This window comes from Gobio gobio, assembly GCF_949357685.1.
Source record: "Gobio gobio genome assembly, chromosome: 10".
NCBI classification, from domain to species: Eukaryota; Metazoa; Chordata; class Actinopteri; order Cypriniformes; family Gobionidae; genus Gobio; species Gobio gobio.
Window position 1 is genome coordinate 14,644,772 of NC_137116.1, and position 12,500 is coordinate 14,657,271.

Consider the following 12,500-nt stretch of genomic DNA (forward strand, 5'->3'; position numbering starts at 1 on the left):
GTCCTTAAAGGGACAGCAGCGCAGCCTATAGTGAACACGCCGTCCTTAAAGGGACAATAGCGCAGCCTATAGTGAACACGCCGTCCTTAAAGGGACAGCAGCGCAGCCTATAGTGAACACGCTGTCCTTAAAGGGACAGTAGCGCAGCCTATAGTGAACACGCTGTCCTTAAAGGGACAGCAGCGCAGCCTATAGTGAACACGCTGTCCTTAAAGGGACAGCAGCGCAGCCTATAGTGAACACGCCGTCCTTAAAGGGACAGTATTGCAGCCTATAGTGAACACGCTGTCCTTAAAGGGACAGTAGCGCAGACTATAGTGAACTCGCCGTCCTTAAAGGCACAGCAGCGCAGCCTATAGTGAACACGCTGTCCTTAAAGGGACAGGAGCGCAGCCTATAGTGAACACGCCGTCCTTAAAGGGACAGTATTGCAGCCTATAGTGAACACGCTGTCCTTAAAGGGACAGCAGCGCAGCCTATAGTGAACACGCCGTCCCTAAAGGGACAGTATTGCAGCCTATAGTGAACACGCTGTCCTTAAAGGGACAGCAGCGCAGACTATAGTGAACTCGCCGTCCTTAAAGGCACAGCAGCGCAGCCTATAGTGAACACGCTGTCCTTAAAGGGACAGGAGCGCAGCCTATAGTGAACACGCTGTCCTTAAAGGGACAGCAGCGCAGCCTATAGTGAACACGCCGTCCTTAAAGGGACCGTAGCGCAGCCTATAGTGAACACGCCGTCCTTAAAGGGACAGCAGCGCAGCCTATAGTGAACACGCCATCCTTAAAGGGACAGTACCGCAGCCTATAGTGAACACGCTGTCCTTAAAGGGACAGTAGCGCAGCCTATAGTGAACACGCCGTCCTTAAAGGGACAGTTCACCTCTAAAATGATGTCATTATTTACTCACTCTAATATTGTTTCAAACCTGTATTCATTTCTCGATGACAGAATTTTCATTTTTGAACAAACTATCCCTTTAATGTTAATACAACAACAAAAGACAAAGAGAAAATCACTCACTGCTCTTGACTGAAGAACTAATACAGCTAAGAATTAATGCATATTTTATAGTGAAGTCTGTAGTGTTTTATTTTTACATGTATTCATTCAATTTCATACTTTAATGCTGCTGTACTGCTCTGAGCTGCCAGTGTAAATCTTTATATTTATATATATTTATTTTATATTATACAATACACTAGGAATACAAGGGTTTTTTTAAAATAAAGTTAAGTTTAAGGTAGGTTTTTCAATTCTTTTAATTAAAATAAAGAAAGAGTATTGCAATAAAAAAGTCTTTTTTCTCCTTAACCTCTTGCTGTTCCTGTCGCCTAAGAATAGATTAACAACAAATGTATGTGACAAGCCATCAGAACCGAACCGAACCGAAAACCGTGGTTAAAAACTGATGTATGTATTGAACCGTGGACTAACTGTATTATTGCATCCCTAGTTAAAGGGTTAGTTCACCCAAAAATGAAAATTCTGTCATTAATTCCTCACCCTCATGTGGTTGGACACCCGTCAGACCTCCGTTCATCTTCAGACACAAATGAAGATATTTTAGTGTAAAGCTGATGCTCTGAAAGGCCTCCATTGGCTCAATGCACTTTACACTCTCAAGACCCTTAAAAGACACTAAAGACTAAAGTTACAAAGTCCATCTCACTACAGTGGTTCTACAATAACTTTATGAAGTGACGAGAATAGTTTTTGTGCGCAAAAAAACCCTAAATAACGACTTGTATAGTGATGACGATTTCAAAACACGGCCTCATGAAGCTTCGAAGCGTTATGAATCAGTGAGTCGATTCAGTGGATCAGAGCGTTATGAATCAGTGAGTCGATTCAGTGGATCAGAGCGTTATGAATCAGGGAGTCGATTCAGTGGTTCAGAGCATTATGAATCAGTGAGTCGATTCAGTGGATCAGAGCGTTATGAATCAGGGAGTCGATTCAGTGGTTCAGAGCATTATGAATCAGTGAGTCGATTCAGTGGTTCAGAGCGTTATGAATCAGTGAGTCGATTCAGTGGTTCAGAGCGTTATGAATCAGTGAGTCGATTCAGCGGTTCAGAGCGTTATGAATCAGGGAGTCGATTTTTGAAATCGTCATCACTATATAAGTCGTTATTTAGGGTTTTTTTGCGCACAAACTATTCTCGTCTTCATAAAGTTATTGTAGAGCCGCTGTAGTGAGATGGACTTTGTAACTTTAGTCTTTAGTGTATTTTAAGGGTCTTGAGAGTGTAAAGTGCATTGAGCCAATGGAGGCCTTTCAGAGCATCAGATTTACACTAAAATATCTTCATTTGTGTCTGAAGATGAACGGAGGTCTGACGGGTGTCCAACCACATGAGGGTCAGTCATTAATGACAGAATTTTCATTTTTGGGTGAACTAACCCTTTAATAATGCTGCCAATCCCAGTAACTCACTACAGCAAACCTGTCAATCATGTGATTTATGTAAATGAGGCCGCAAGAGTGACGGCTCATGGAGAAGAACAATAGTTTAGAGGGATTTCTGGTCATAAGCGCTGGTGTGTGTGCAGGGAAAGTGGAGCTGTCCAGAGGAATCCACGCCGTCTTTCATGAGCTGCCCCTGATCTGGACCGCGGGTTATCTTGGGCGAGCCCTGGCCGTCATGGACGCCGTGTGTTCGGACTTCAGAGACGTCAAGCTATCAGAGGAAGTTGTGAGTATCTCAGATAACGGATGTTACACATTTATCTGCTCTGAGGGAAACGTTTACAGAGAATCCACGTCAGTTGAGCTCTTGAAGTACATGTTAGAGATCCCCGAAGATAAACACTCTTGAGGAGTCGATTAGGAGGATTTCAAAGAAGAGACGCTTTATATGAACTCACTCAGTGCTTGAAGTGGGAAAATAAAGGGGCGGTACTCACCAGAGGGGGCGGGGCTTTGTTGTGGGCGTGGTTATCTGGGATTGTTTAGTCAATAATTCAAGAAGGTCCAAGCTCTTTCTAACTTGTACTCAGCCTTTAAACGAACATATAGTTCTTGTAATTGTTTAACTATAGCGTTTGTTACAATAAGGTTTATTTACAAAGACCATTGACGGCTTCTCATTAGCATGCAGGTCAATGTTCACTTTTCTCTTTCTTTTTTCTAATCAAATAGCAGCACCGTTAGAAACTAAAGCTACAACATGCCACAGATATACATCTTTAGTGTTAAAGGGTTAGTTCACCCAAAAATTAAAATTCTGTCATTAATGACTGAGCCTCATGTGGTTTGACACCCGTCAGACCTCCGTTCATCTTCAGACACAAATGAAGATATTTTAGCATAGACTGTAAAAAAATATGGACGTAGTGTCCGTGACGTCACCCATAGGATTCTGATGAGCCGTTCTGAAGCGCAATGGTGGCCGTTGCCATCTTGGCAGCGCGTCATCGCGCGTCACTCCCGGATAACAGAAAATGGGCAAAAAGGCGGGACGTGGGCGGAGCTTAAGTGACGCGATGACTAACAGACAGCAGATATATGGCTATCCACCAGTCACTCGAAGTGGCCACGCCCTTAATTATGCAGAACTTTAAGGCTTTATATAATGTAAACGAATGAGCTATAAAAACATTCACCCCCCTCACAGTTGTCATGAAGGGCAAAATGAGCCGTATAGACCAAAAGCACAATTTGTACCAGGCTGTAAACATGTTTTATTCTGCTCTAAAGTTGACCATTTTAACATGGGGCTCAATGAGATTCTGCTCCCTTCTGGATCCTGTCCCTAGCGGCCAGTTGATGAATTGCAGTTTGAGGCACTTCCGTATTGGCTTCAAGAGAAACTGCGGGAGGTTGCCGCTTGTATTTTAGTGTAAATCTGATGCTCTGAAAGGCCTCCATTGGCTCAATGCACTTTACACTCTCAAGACCCTTAAAAGACACTAAAGACGTCGTTACAAAGTCCATCTCACTACAGCGGCTCTACAATAACTTTATGAATCGGCGAGAATAGTTTTTGTGTGCAAAAAAAACCCTAAATAACGACTTATATAGTGATGACGATTTCAAAACACGGCATCATGAAGCTTCGAAGCGTTATGAATCAGTGAGTCGATTCAGCAGTTTGGAGCGTTATGAATCAGTGAGTCGATTCATGATTCGGATCGCGTGTCAAACCGCCAAACTGCTGAAATTTGGAGATCCAAACCGCTGAATCGACTCACTGATTCATAACGCTCTGAACCGCTGAATCGACTCACTGATTCATAACGCTCTGAACAGCTGAATCGACTCACTGATTCATAACGCTCTGAACCGCTGAATCCAAACTGCTGAATCGACTCACTGATTCATAACGCTCCAAACTGCTGAATCGACTCACTGATTCATAATGCTTCGAAGCTTCATAATGCCATGTTTTGAAATCGTCATCACTATATAAGTCGTTATTTAGGGTTTTTTTGTGCACTAAAACTTCACTATAGGCTCACTTCATAAAGTTATTGTAGAGCCACTGTAGTGAGATGGACTTTGTAACGACGTCTTGAGAGTGTAAAGTGCATTGAGCCAATGGAGGCCTTTCAGAGCATCAGATTTACACTAAAATATCTTCATTTGTGTCTGAAGATGAACGGAGGTCTGACGGGTGTCCAACCACATGAAGGAAAGTAATTAATGACAGAATTTTCATTTTTGGGTGAACTAACCCTTTAATTCTATTCCCTTAACTGATTATCTATTATAAATTCTACAACTAGTCAATTTTTAGCACAATAAATACAACAGAACGTGATAAACTCTAGTAAATGTGGTCATCAGGAGTTTATAAAGCGTGCAGGATGATGCTTCCCCTCTTTTATCAGTCATTTAGTGGCTCATGTTGGACTTTGTCTGTAGTGTTTTCCTGCATTCTCTATAGAGTTCAAATGGGACGCACATTTACGCGCCACTTAATTAAACTTTTGGGCGTCCGTTATAAAGGCGAGAGTTTATATTAAGAGTTTAATAAACGCAAATGTGTGTTGAAGCCTCTCTGTGCTTTCAGCTGGATCATGTGGAGAAGATCCTGCAGGATCTGTCAGTGATTTCGGATGGACAGATCTCAGCGAGCGACTCCGAAACACTCCTGGATGAGGAGGATCAGCTGGAGAGACTCAAACTACCAGAGTACATCAGCCGCTTCAAGGTTAGCTTGACTCACTCATTTAGAGAATCAAATTTTTAGTTCCTGAATGAATCAGCTGTTTGAATGAATCGTTTGAATGAATGATTCAATGACTCACTCATTAAGAGGGTCAAATGCTCCGTTCCTGAATGATCTTTTGAATAATTCAATGACTCACTCATTAAGAGAGTCAAATGCTTTGTTCCTGAATTAATTAGCTGTTTAAATGATTCAATGACTCACTCATTATTATAGCCAAATGCTCCGTTCCCGAATGAATCAGCTGTTTGAATGAATCGGTTGAATGAATGATTCAGTGTCTCACTCATTAAGAGGGTCAAATGCTCCGTTCCTGAATGAATCAGCCGTTTGAATGATTCAATGACTCACTCATTAAGAGAGCCAAATGCTCCGTTCCCGAATGAATCAGCTGTTTGAATGAATCGGTTGAATGAATGATTCAGTGTCTCACAGTCAGATGCTCAGTTCCTGAGTGAATCAGCTGTTTGAATGATCTTTTGAATGAATAATTCAATGACTCACTCATTAAGAGAGTCAAATGCTCTGTTCCTGAATTAATCAGCTGTTTGAATGAATCGGTTGAATGAATGATTTAGTGTCTCACAGTCAGATGCTCAGTTCCTGAATGAATCAGCCGTTTGAATGAATTGGTTGAATGAATGATTCAATGAGTCACTCATTAAGAGAGTCAAATGGTTTGTTCCTGAATGAATCAGCTGTTTGAATGAATCGGTTGAATGAATGATTAAAAGACTCACTCAAGAGAGTCAAATGCTCAGTTTTATGAATGAATCGGTTGAGTGAATGATTAAATGGCTCACTCATCAGAGAATCAAATGTTTAGTTCCTGAGTGAAAAAGTAATTTGAATGAATGATTCAGTGACTCACTCATTAAGAGAGTCAAATGCTTTGTTCCTGAATGAATCAGTTGAATGAATGATTCAATGACTCACTCGTTAAGAGAGTCAAACTCCTCCTAAACGTGTGTGTGTGTGTTAGTACTTGAGAGAGTCAAATTCTTTGTTCCCTAATGAATCAACTGTTTGAATGAATCAGTTGAGTGAATGATTAAATGATTCGCTCATTAAGAGTGTCAAACGCTTTGTTCCTGAATGAATTGGTTGAGTGAATTAATCGGTTGAGTGAATGATTAAATGACTCACTCATTAAGAGAGTCAAATGCTCAGTTCCTGGATGAATCAGCTGTTTGAATGAATCGGTTGAGTGAATGATTAAATGGCTCACTCATTAAGAGAGTCAAATGCTTTGTTCCTGAATGAATCGGTTGAGTGAGTAATTAAATGACTCACTCATTAAGAGAGTCAAACTCCTCCTAAACGTGTGTTAGTACTTGAGAGAGTCAAATGCTCAGTTCCTGGATTAATCAGCTGTTTGAATGAATCGGTTGAGTGAATGATTAAATGACTCACTCATTAAGAGAGTCAAATGCTCAGTTCCTGGATGAATCAGCTGTTTGAATGAATCGGTTGTGTGAATGATTAAATGACTCACTCATTAAGAGAGTCAAATGCTTTGTTCCTGAATGAATCGGTTGAGTGAATGATTAAATTACTCACTCATTAAGAGAGTCAAATGCTTTGTTCCTGAATGAATCGGTTGAGTGAATGATTAATTGACTCACTCATTAAGAGAGTCAAATGCTTTGTTCCTGAATTAATTGGTTGAGTGAATGATTAAATGACTTGCTCAGTAAGAGAGTCAAATCCTTGTTCCTGAATGAATCGGTTGAGTGAATGATTAATTGACTCACTCATTAAGAGAGTCAAATGCTTTGTTCCTGAATGAATCGGTTGAGTGAATGATTAAATGACTCACTCATTACGATAGTCAAATGCTTTGTTCCTGAATGAATCAGCTGTTTGAATGAATCGGTTGAGTGAATGATTAAATGATTCGCTCATTAAGAGTGTCAAACGCTTTGTTCCTGAATGAATTGGTTGAGTGAATTAATCGGTTGAGTGAATGATTAAATGACTCACTCATTAAGAGAGTCAAATGCTCAGTTCCTGGATGAATCAGCTGTTTGAATGAATCGGTTGAGTGAATGATTAAATGGCTCACTCATTAAGAGAGTCAAATGCTTTGTTCCTGAATGAATCGGTTGAGTGAGTAATTAAATGACTCACTCATTAAGAGAGTCAAACTCCTCCTAAACGTGTGTTAGTACTTGAGAGAGTCAAATGCTCAGTTCCTGGATTAATCAGCTGTTTGAATGAATCGGTTGAGTGAATGATTAAATGACTCACTCATTAAGAGAGTCAAATGCTCAGTTCCTGGATGAATCAGCTGTTTGAATGAATCGGTTGTGTGAATGATTAAATGACTCACTCATTAAGAGAGTCAAATGCTTTGTTCCTGAATGAATCGGTTGAGTGAATGATTAAATTACTCACTCATTAAGAGAGTCAAATGCTTTGTTCCTGAATGAATCGGTTGAGTGAATGATTAATTGACTCACTCATTAAGAGAGTCAAATGCTTTGTTCCTGAATTAATTGGTTGAGTGAATGATTAAATGACTTGCTCAGTAAGAGAGTCAAATGCTTTGTTCCTGAATGAATCGGTTGAGTGAATGATTAATTGACTCACTCATTAAGAGAGTCAAATGCTTTGTTCCTGAATGAATCGGTTGAGTGAATGATTAAATGACTCACTCATTACGATAGTCAAATGCTTTGTTCCTGAATGAATCAGCTGTTTGAATGAATCGGTTGAGTGAATGATTAATTGACTCGCTCATTAAGAGAGTCAAATGCTTTGTTCCTGAATTAATTGGTTGAGTGAATGATTAAATGACTCACTCATTAAGAGAGTCAAATGCTTTGTTCCTGAATGAATCAGCTGTTTGAATGAATCGGTTGAGTGAATGATTAAATGACTCGCTCAGTAAGAGAGTCAAATGCTTTGTTCCTGAATGAATCGGTTGAGTGAATGATTAATTGACTCACTCATTAAGAGAGTCAAATGCTTTGTTCCTGAATGAATCGGTTGAGTGAATGATTAAATGACTCACTCATTACGATAGTCAAATGCTTTGTTCCTGGATTAATCAGCTGTTTGAATGAATCGGTTGAGTGAATGATTAAATGACTCACTCATTAAGAGAGTCAAATGCTTTGTTCCTGAATGAATCGGTTGAGTGAGTAATTAAATGACTCACTCATTAAGAGAGTCAAACTCCTCCTAAACGTGTGTGTTAGTACTTGAGAGAGTCAAATGCTCAGTTCCTGGATGAATCAGCTGTTTGAATGAATCGGTTGAGTGACTGTTTAAATTACTCACTCATTAAGAGAGTCAAATGCTTTGTTCCTGAATGAATCGGTTGAGTGAATGATTAAATGACTCACTCATTAAGAGAGTCAAATACTCAGTTCCTGGATGAATCAGCTGTTTGAATGAATCGGTTGAGTGAATGATTAAATGACTCACTCATTAAGAGAGTCAAATGCTTTGTTCCTGGATGAATCAGCTGTTTGAATTAATCGGTTGAGTGAATGATTAAATGACTCTCTCATTAAGAGAGTCAAATGCTTTGTTCCTGAATTAATCGGTTGAGTGAATGATTAAATGACTCTCTCATTAAGAGAGTCAAATGCTCAGTTCCTGGATGAATCAGCTGTTTGAATGAATCGGTTGAGTGAATGATTAAATGACTCACTCATTAAGAGTCAAATGCTTTGTTCCTGGATGAATCAGCTGTTTGAATGAATCGGTTGAGTGAATGATTAAATGACTCGCTCATTAAGAGAGTCAAATGCTCAGTTCCTGGATGAATCAGCTGTTTGAATGAATCGGTTGAGTGAATGATTAAATAACTCACTCATTAAGAGAGTCAAACTCCTGCTAAACGTGTGTGTTAGTACTTGAGAGAGTCAAACGCTTTGTTCCTGAATGAATCGGTTGAGTGAATGATTAAATGACTCACTCATTAAGAGAGTCAAATGCTTTGTTCCTGGATGAATCAGCTGTTTGAATTAATCGGTTGAGTGAATGATTAAATGACTCTCTCATTAAGAGAGTCAAATGCTTTGTTCCTGAATTAATCGGTTGAGTGAATGATTAAATGACTCGCTCATTAAGAGAGTCAAATGCTCAGTTCCTGGATGAATCAGCTGTTTGAATGAATCGGTTGAGTGAATGATTAAATGACTCACTCATTAAGAGTCAAATGCTTTGTTCCTGGATGAATCAGCTGTTTGAATGAATCGGTTGAGTGAATGATTAAATGACTCGCTCATTAAGAGAGTCAAATGCTCAGTTCCTGGATGAATCAGCTGTTTGAATGAATCGGTTGAGTGAATGATTAAATAACTCACTCATTAAGAGAGTCAAACTCCTCCTAAACGTGTGTGTTAGTACTTGAGAGAGTCAAACGCTTTGTTCCTGAATGAATCGGTTGAGTGAATGATTAAATGACTCACTCATTAAGAGAGTCAAATGCTCAGTTCCTTGATGAATCAGCTGTTTGAATGAATCGGTTGAGTGAATGATTAAATAACTCACTCATTAAGAGAGTCAAACTCCTCCTAAACGTGTGTGTTAGTACTTGAGAGAGTCAAACGCTTTGTTCCTGAATGAATCGGTTGAGTGAATGATTAAATGACTCACTCATTAAGAGAGTCAAATGCTTTGTTCCTGGATGAATCAGCTGTTTGAATGAATCGGTTGAGTGAATGATTAAATGACTCTCTCATTAAGAGAGTCAAATGCTTTGTTCCTGAATGAATCAGCTGTTTGAATGAATCGGTTGAGTGAATGATTAAATGACTCTCTCATTAAGAGAGTCAAATGCTTTGTTCCTGGATGAATCAGCTGTTTGAATGAATCGGTTGAGTGAATGATTAAATGACTCTCTCATTAAGAGAGTCAAATGCTTTGTTCCTGAATGAATGGGTTGAGTGAATGATTAAATGACTCACTCATTAAGAGAGTCAAATGCTTTGTTCCTGGATGAATCAGCTGTTTGAATGAATCGGTTGAGTGAATGATTAAATGACTCTCTCATTAAGAGAGTCAAACGCTTTGTTCCTGAATGAATCGGTTGAGTGAATGATTAAATGACTCACTCATTAAGAGAGTCAAATGCTTTGTTCCTGGATGAATCAGCTGTTTGAATGAATCGGTTGAGTGAATGATTAAATGACTCTCTCATTAAGAGAGTCAAATGCTTTGTTCCTGGATGAATCAGCTGTTTGAATGAATCGGTTGAGTGAATGATTAAATGACTCGCTCATTAAGAGAGTCAAATGCTCAGTTCCTGAATGAATCAGCTGTTTGAATGAATCGGTTGAGTGAATGATTAAATGACTCTCTCATTAAGAGAGTCAAATGCTTTGTTCCTGGATGAATCAGCTGTTTGAATGAATCGGTTGAGTGAATGATTAAATGACTCTCTCATTAAGAGAGTCAAACGCTTTGTTCCTGAATGAATCGGTTGAGTGAATGATTAAATGACTCACTCATTAAGAGAGTCAAATGCTTTGTTCCTGGATGAATCAGCTGTTTGAATGAATCGGTTGAGTGAATGATTAAATGACTCTCATTAAGAGAGTCAAATGCTTTGTTCCTGGATGAATCAGCTGTTTGAATGAATCGGTTGAGTGAATGATTAAATGACTCTCTCATTAAGAGAGTCAAATGCTTTGTTCCTGAATGAATGGGTTGAGTGAATGATTAAATGACTCGCTCATTAAGAGAGTCAAATGCTTTGTTCCTGGATGAATCAGCTGTTTGAATGAATCGGTTGAGTGAATGATTAAATGACTCGCTCATTAAGAGAGTCAAATGCTCAGTTCCTGGATGAATCAGCTGTTTGAATGAATGGGTTGAGCGAATGACTCAACTCCTCCTGAACGTGTGTGTTAGTGCTTGTTGTATGTGAGAGGGCTGATTTGTGCATGTTTTGCAGGAGCTGAAGGAGCGTCTTCTGGCCCAGGACCAGCTGGACCCGAGGGGCCTGGAGGCTCTGGTGTCGGCTCTGACCCGTGAGGCGCTGGGGGCCGCTGAGGATGCGGATCTGGCCCAGTACCGGCGGACGGTGTGTGTGTGGGAGGCTGAGCGACTGCAGCTCATTCAGAGAGAGAGAGAGACCAGAGAGAAGAACCGTCTGAAGAAGCAGCCGGCCGCCCACTGACCATTGTGTGTCATGTTTATTGTCTTTGGTTGGGTAGATCGAGATAAAGCTTTGTGTGTTAATATTATTTGGATTCTTTTTCAACGCCCTGTAAATCTGAACCGTATAAATAAACAATGAAAATACTCATATTTAGTCTGTCCTTTCATACTGTACGCAGTGAAGTAACAGATTTACACTAAACATTTGTGTCTCCTGCTCGTTTATCTGATCATTAAACTGAGCAAAAGTCACATTTATAATCCTACAAAAGATTATCTCTAATAAATGCTGTTCTTATCAACTTTGTGCATCAGAGAATCGTGAATTGGCACAAATTATTACTGAAAAATTATGACACAAAAACTAAATTATGACAAAATTATTACTTAAAACATCAAAATTATAACAGTCAAAATTATTAGTTATAAGTGTTGAAGTTAACATATAAATAAAAATAAGTCAAATCCTTTGTTCCTGAATGAATCGGTTGAGTGAATGATTAAATGACTCACTCATTAAGAGAGTCAAATGCTTTGTTCCTGAATGAATCAGCTGTTTGAATGAATCGGTTGAGTGAATGATTAAATGACTCGCTCATTAAGAGAGTCAAATTCTTTGTTCCTGAATGAATCGGTTGAGTGAATGATTAAATGACTCACTCATTAAGAGAGTCAAATGCTTTGTTCCTGAATGAATCAGCTGTTCGAATGAATCGGTTGAGTGAATGATTAAATGAATCGCTCATTAAGAGAGTCAAATGCTTTGTTCCTGAATGAATCGGTTGAGTGAATGATTAAATGACTCGCTCATTAAGAGAGTCAAATCCTTTGTTCCTGAATGAATCGGTTGAGTCAATGATTAAATGACTCGCTCATTAAGAGAGTCAAATGCTTCGTTCCTGAATGAATCGGTTGAGTGAATGATTAAATGACTCACTCATTAAGAGAGTCAAATGCTTTGTTCCTGAATGAATCAGCTGTTTGAATGAATCGGTTGAGTGAATGATTAAATGACTCACTCATTAAGAGAGTCAAATGCTTTGTTCCTGAATGAATCAGCTGTTTGAATGAATCGGTTGAGTGAATGATTAAATGACTCACTCATTAAGAGAGTCAAACTCCTCCTAAACGTGTGTGTTAGTACTTGAGAGAGTCAAACGCTTTGTTCCTGAATGAATCGGTTGAGTGAATGATTAAATGACTCACT

General features: G+C 39.4%; 1 protein-coding gene across 1 annotated transcript in view; it reads left to right on the forward strand.

Moving 5' to 3' along the window:
• mrps27 (mitochondrial ribosomal protein S27) overlaps nucleotides 1–11,408 on the forward strand; it is a gene marked incomplete at its 5' end in the record, with an annotated part of 17,026 nt that extends 5,618 nt beyond the window's left edge. Inside the window, 3 exons of the mRNA XM_079826290.1 lie at nucleotides 2,539–2,698; nucleotides 5,018–5,158; nucleotides 11,088–11,408. Coding sequence (XP_079682416.1) covers nucleotides 2,539–2,698; nucleotides 5,018–5,158; nucleotides 11,088–11,312 — 526 coding nt within the window. The 3' untranslated portion in view covers nucleotides 11,313–11,408. The remainder of the gene's footprint in view (nucleotides 1–2,538; nucleotides 2,699–5,017; nucleotides 5,159–11,087) is intronic.
• Nucleotides 11,409–12,500: the final 1,092 nt, after the last annotated feature.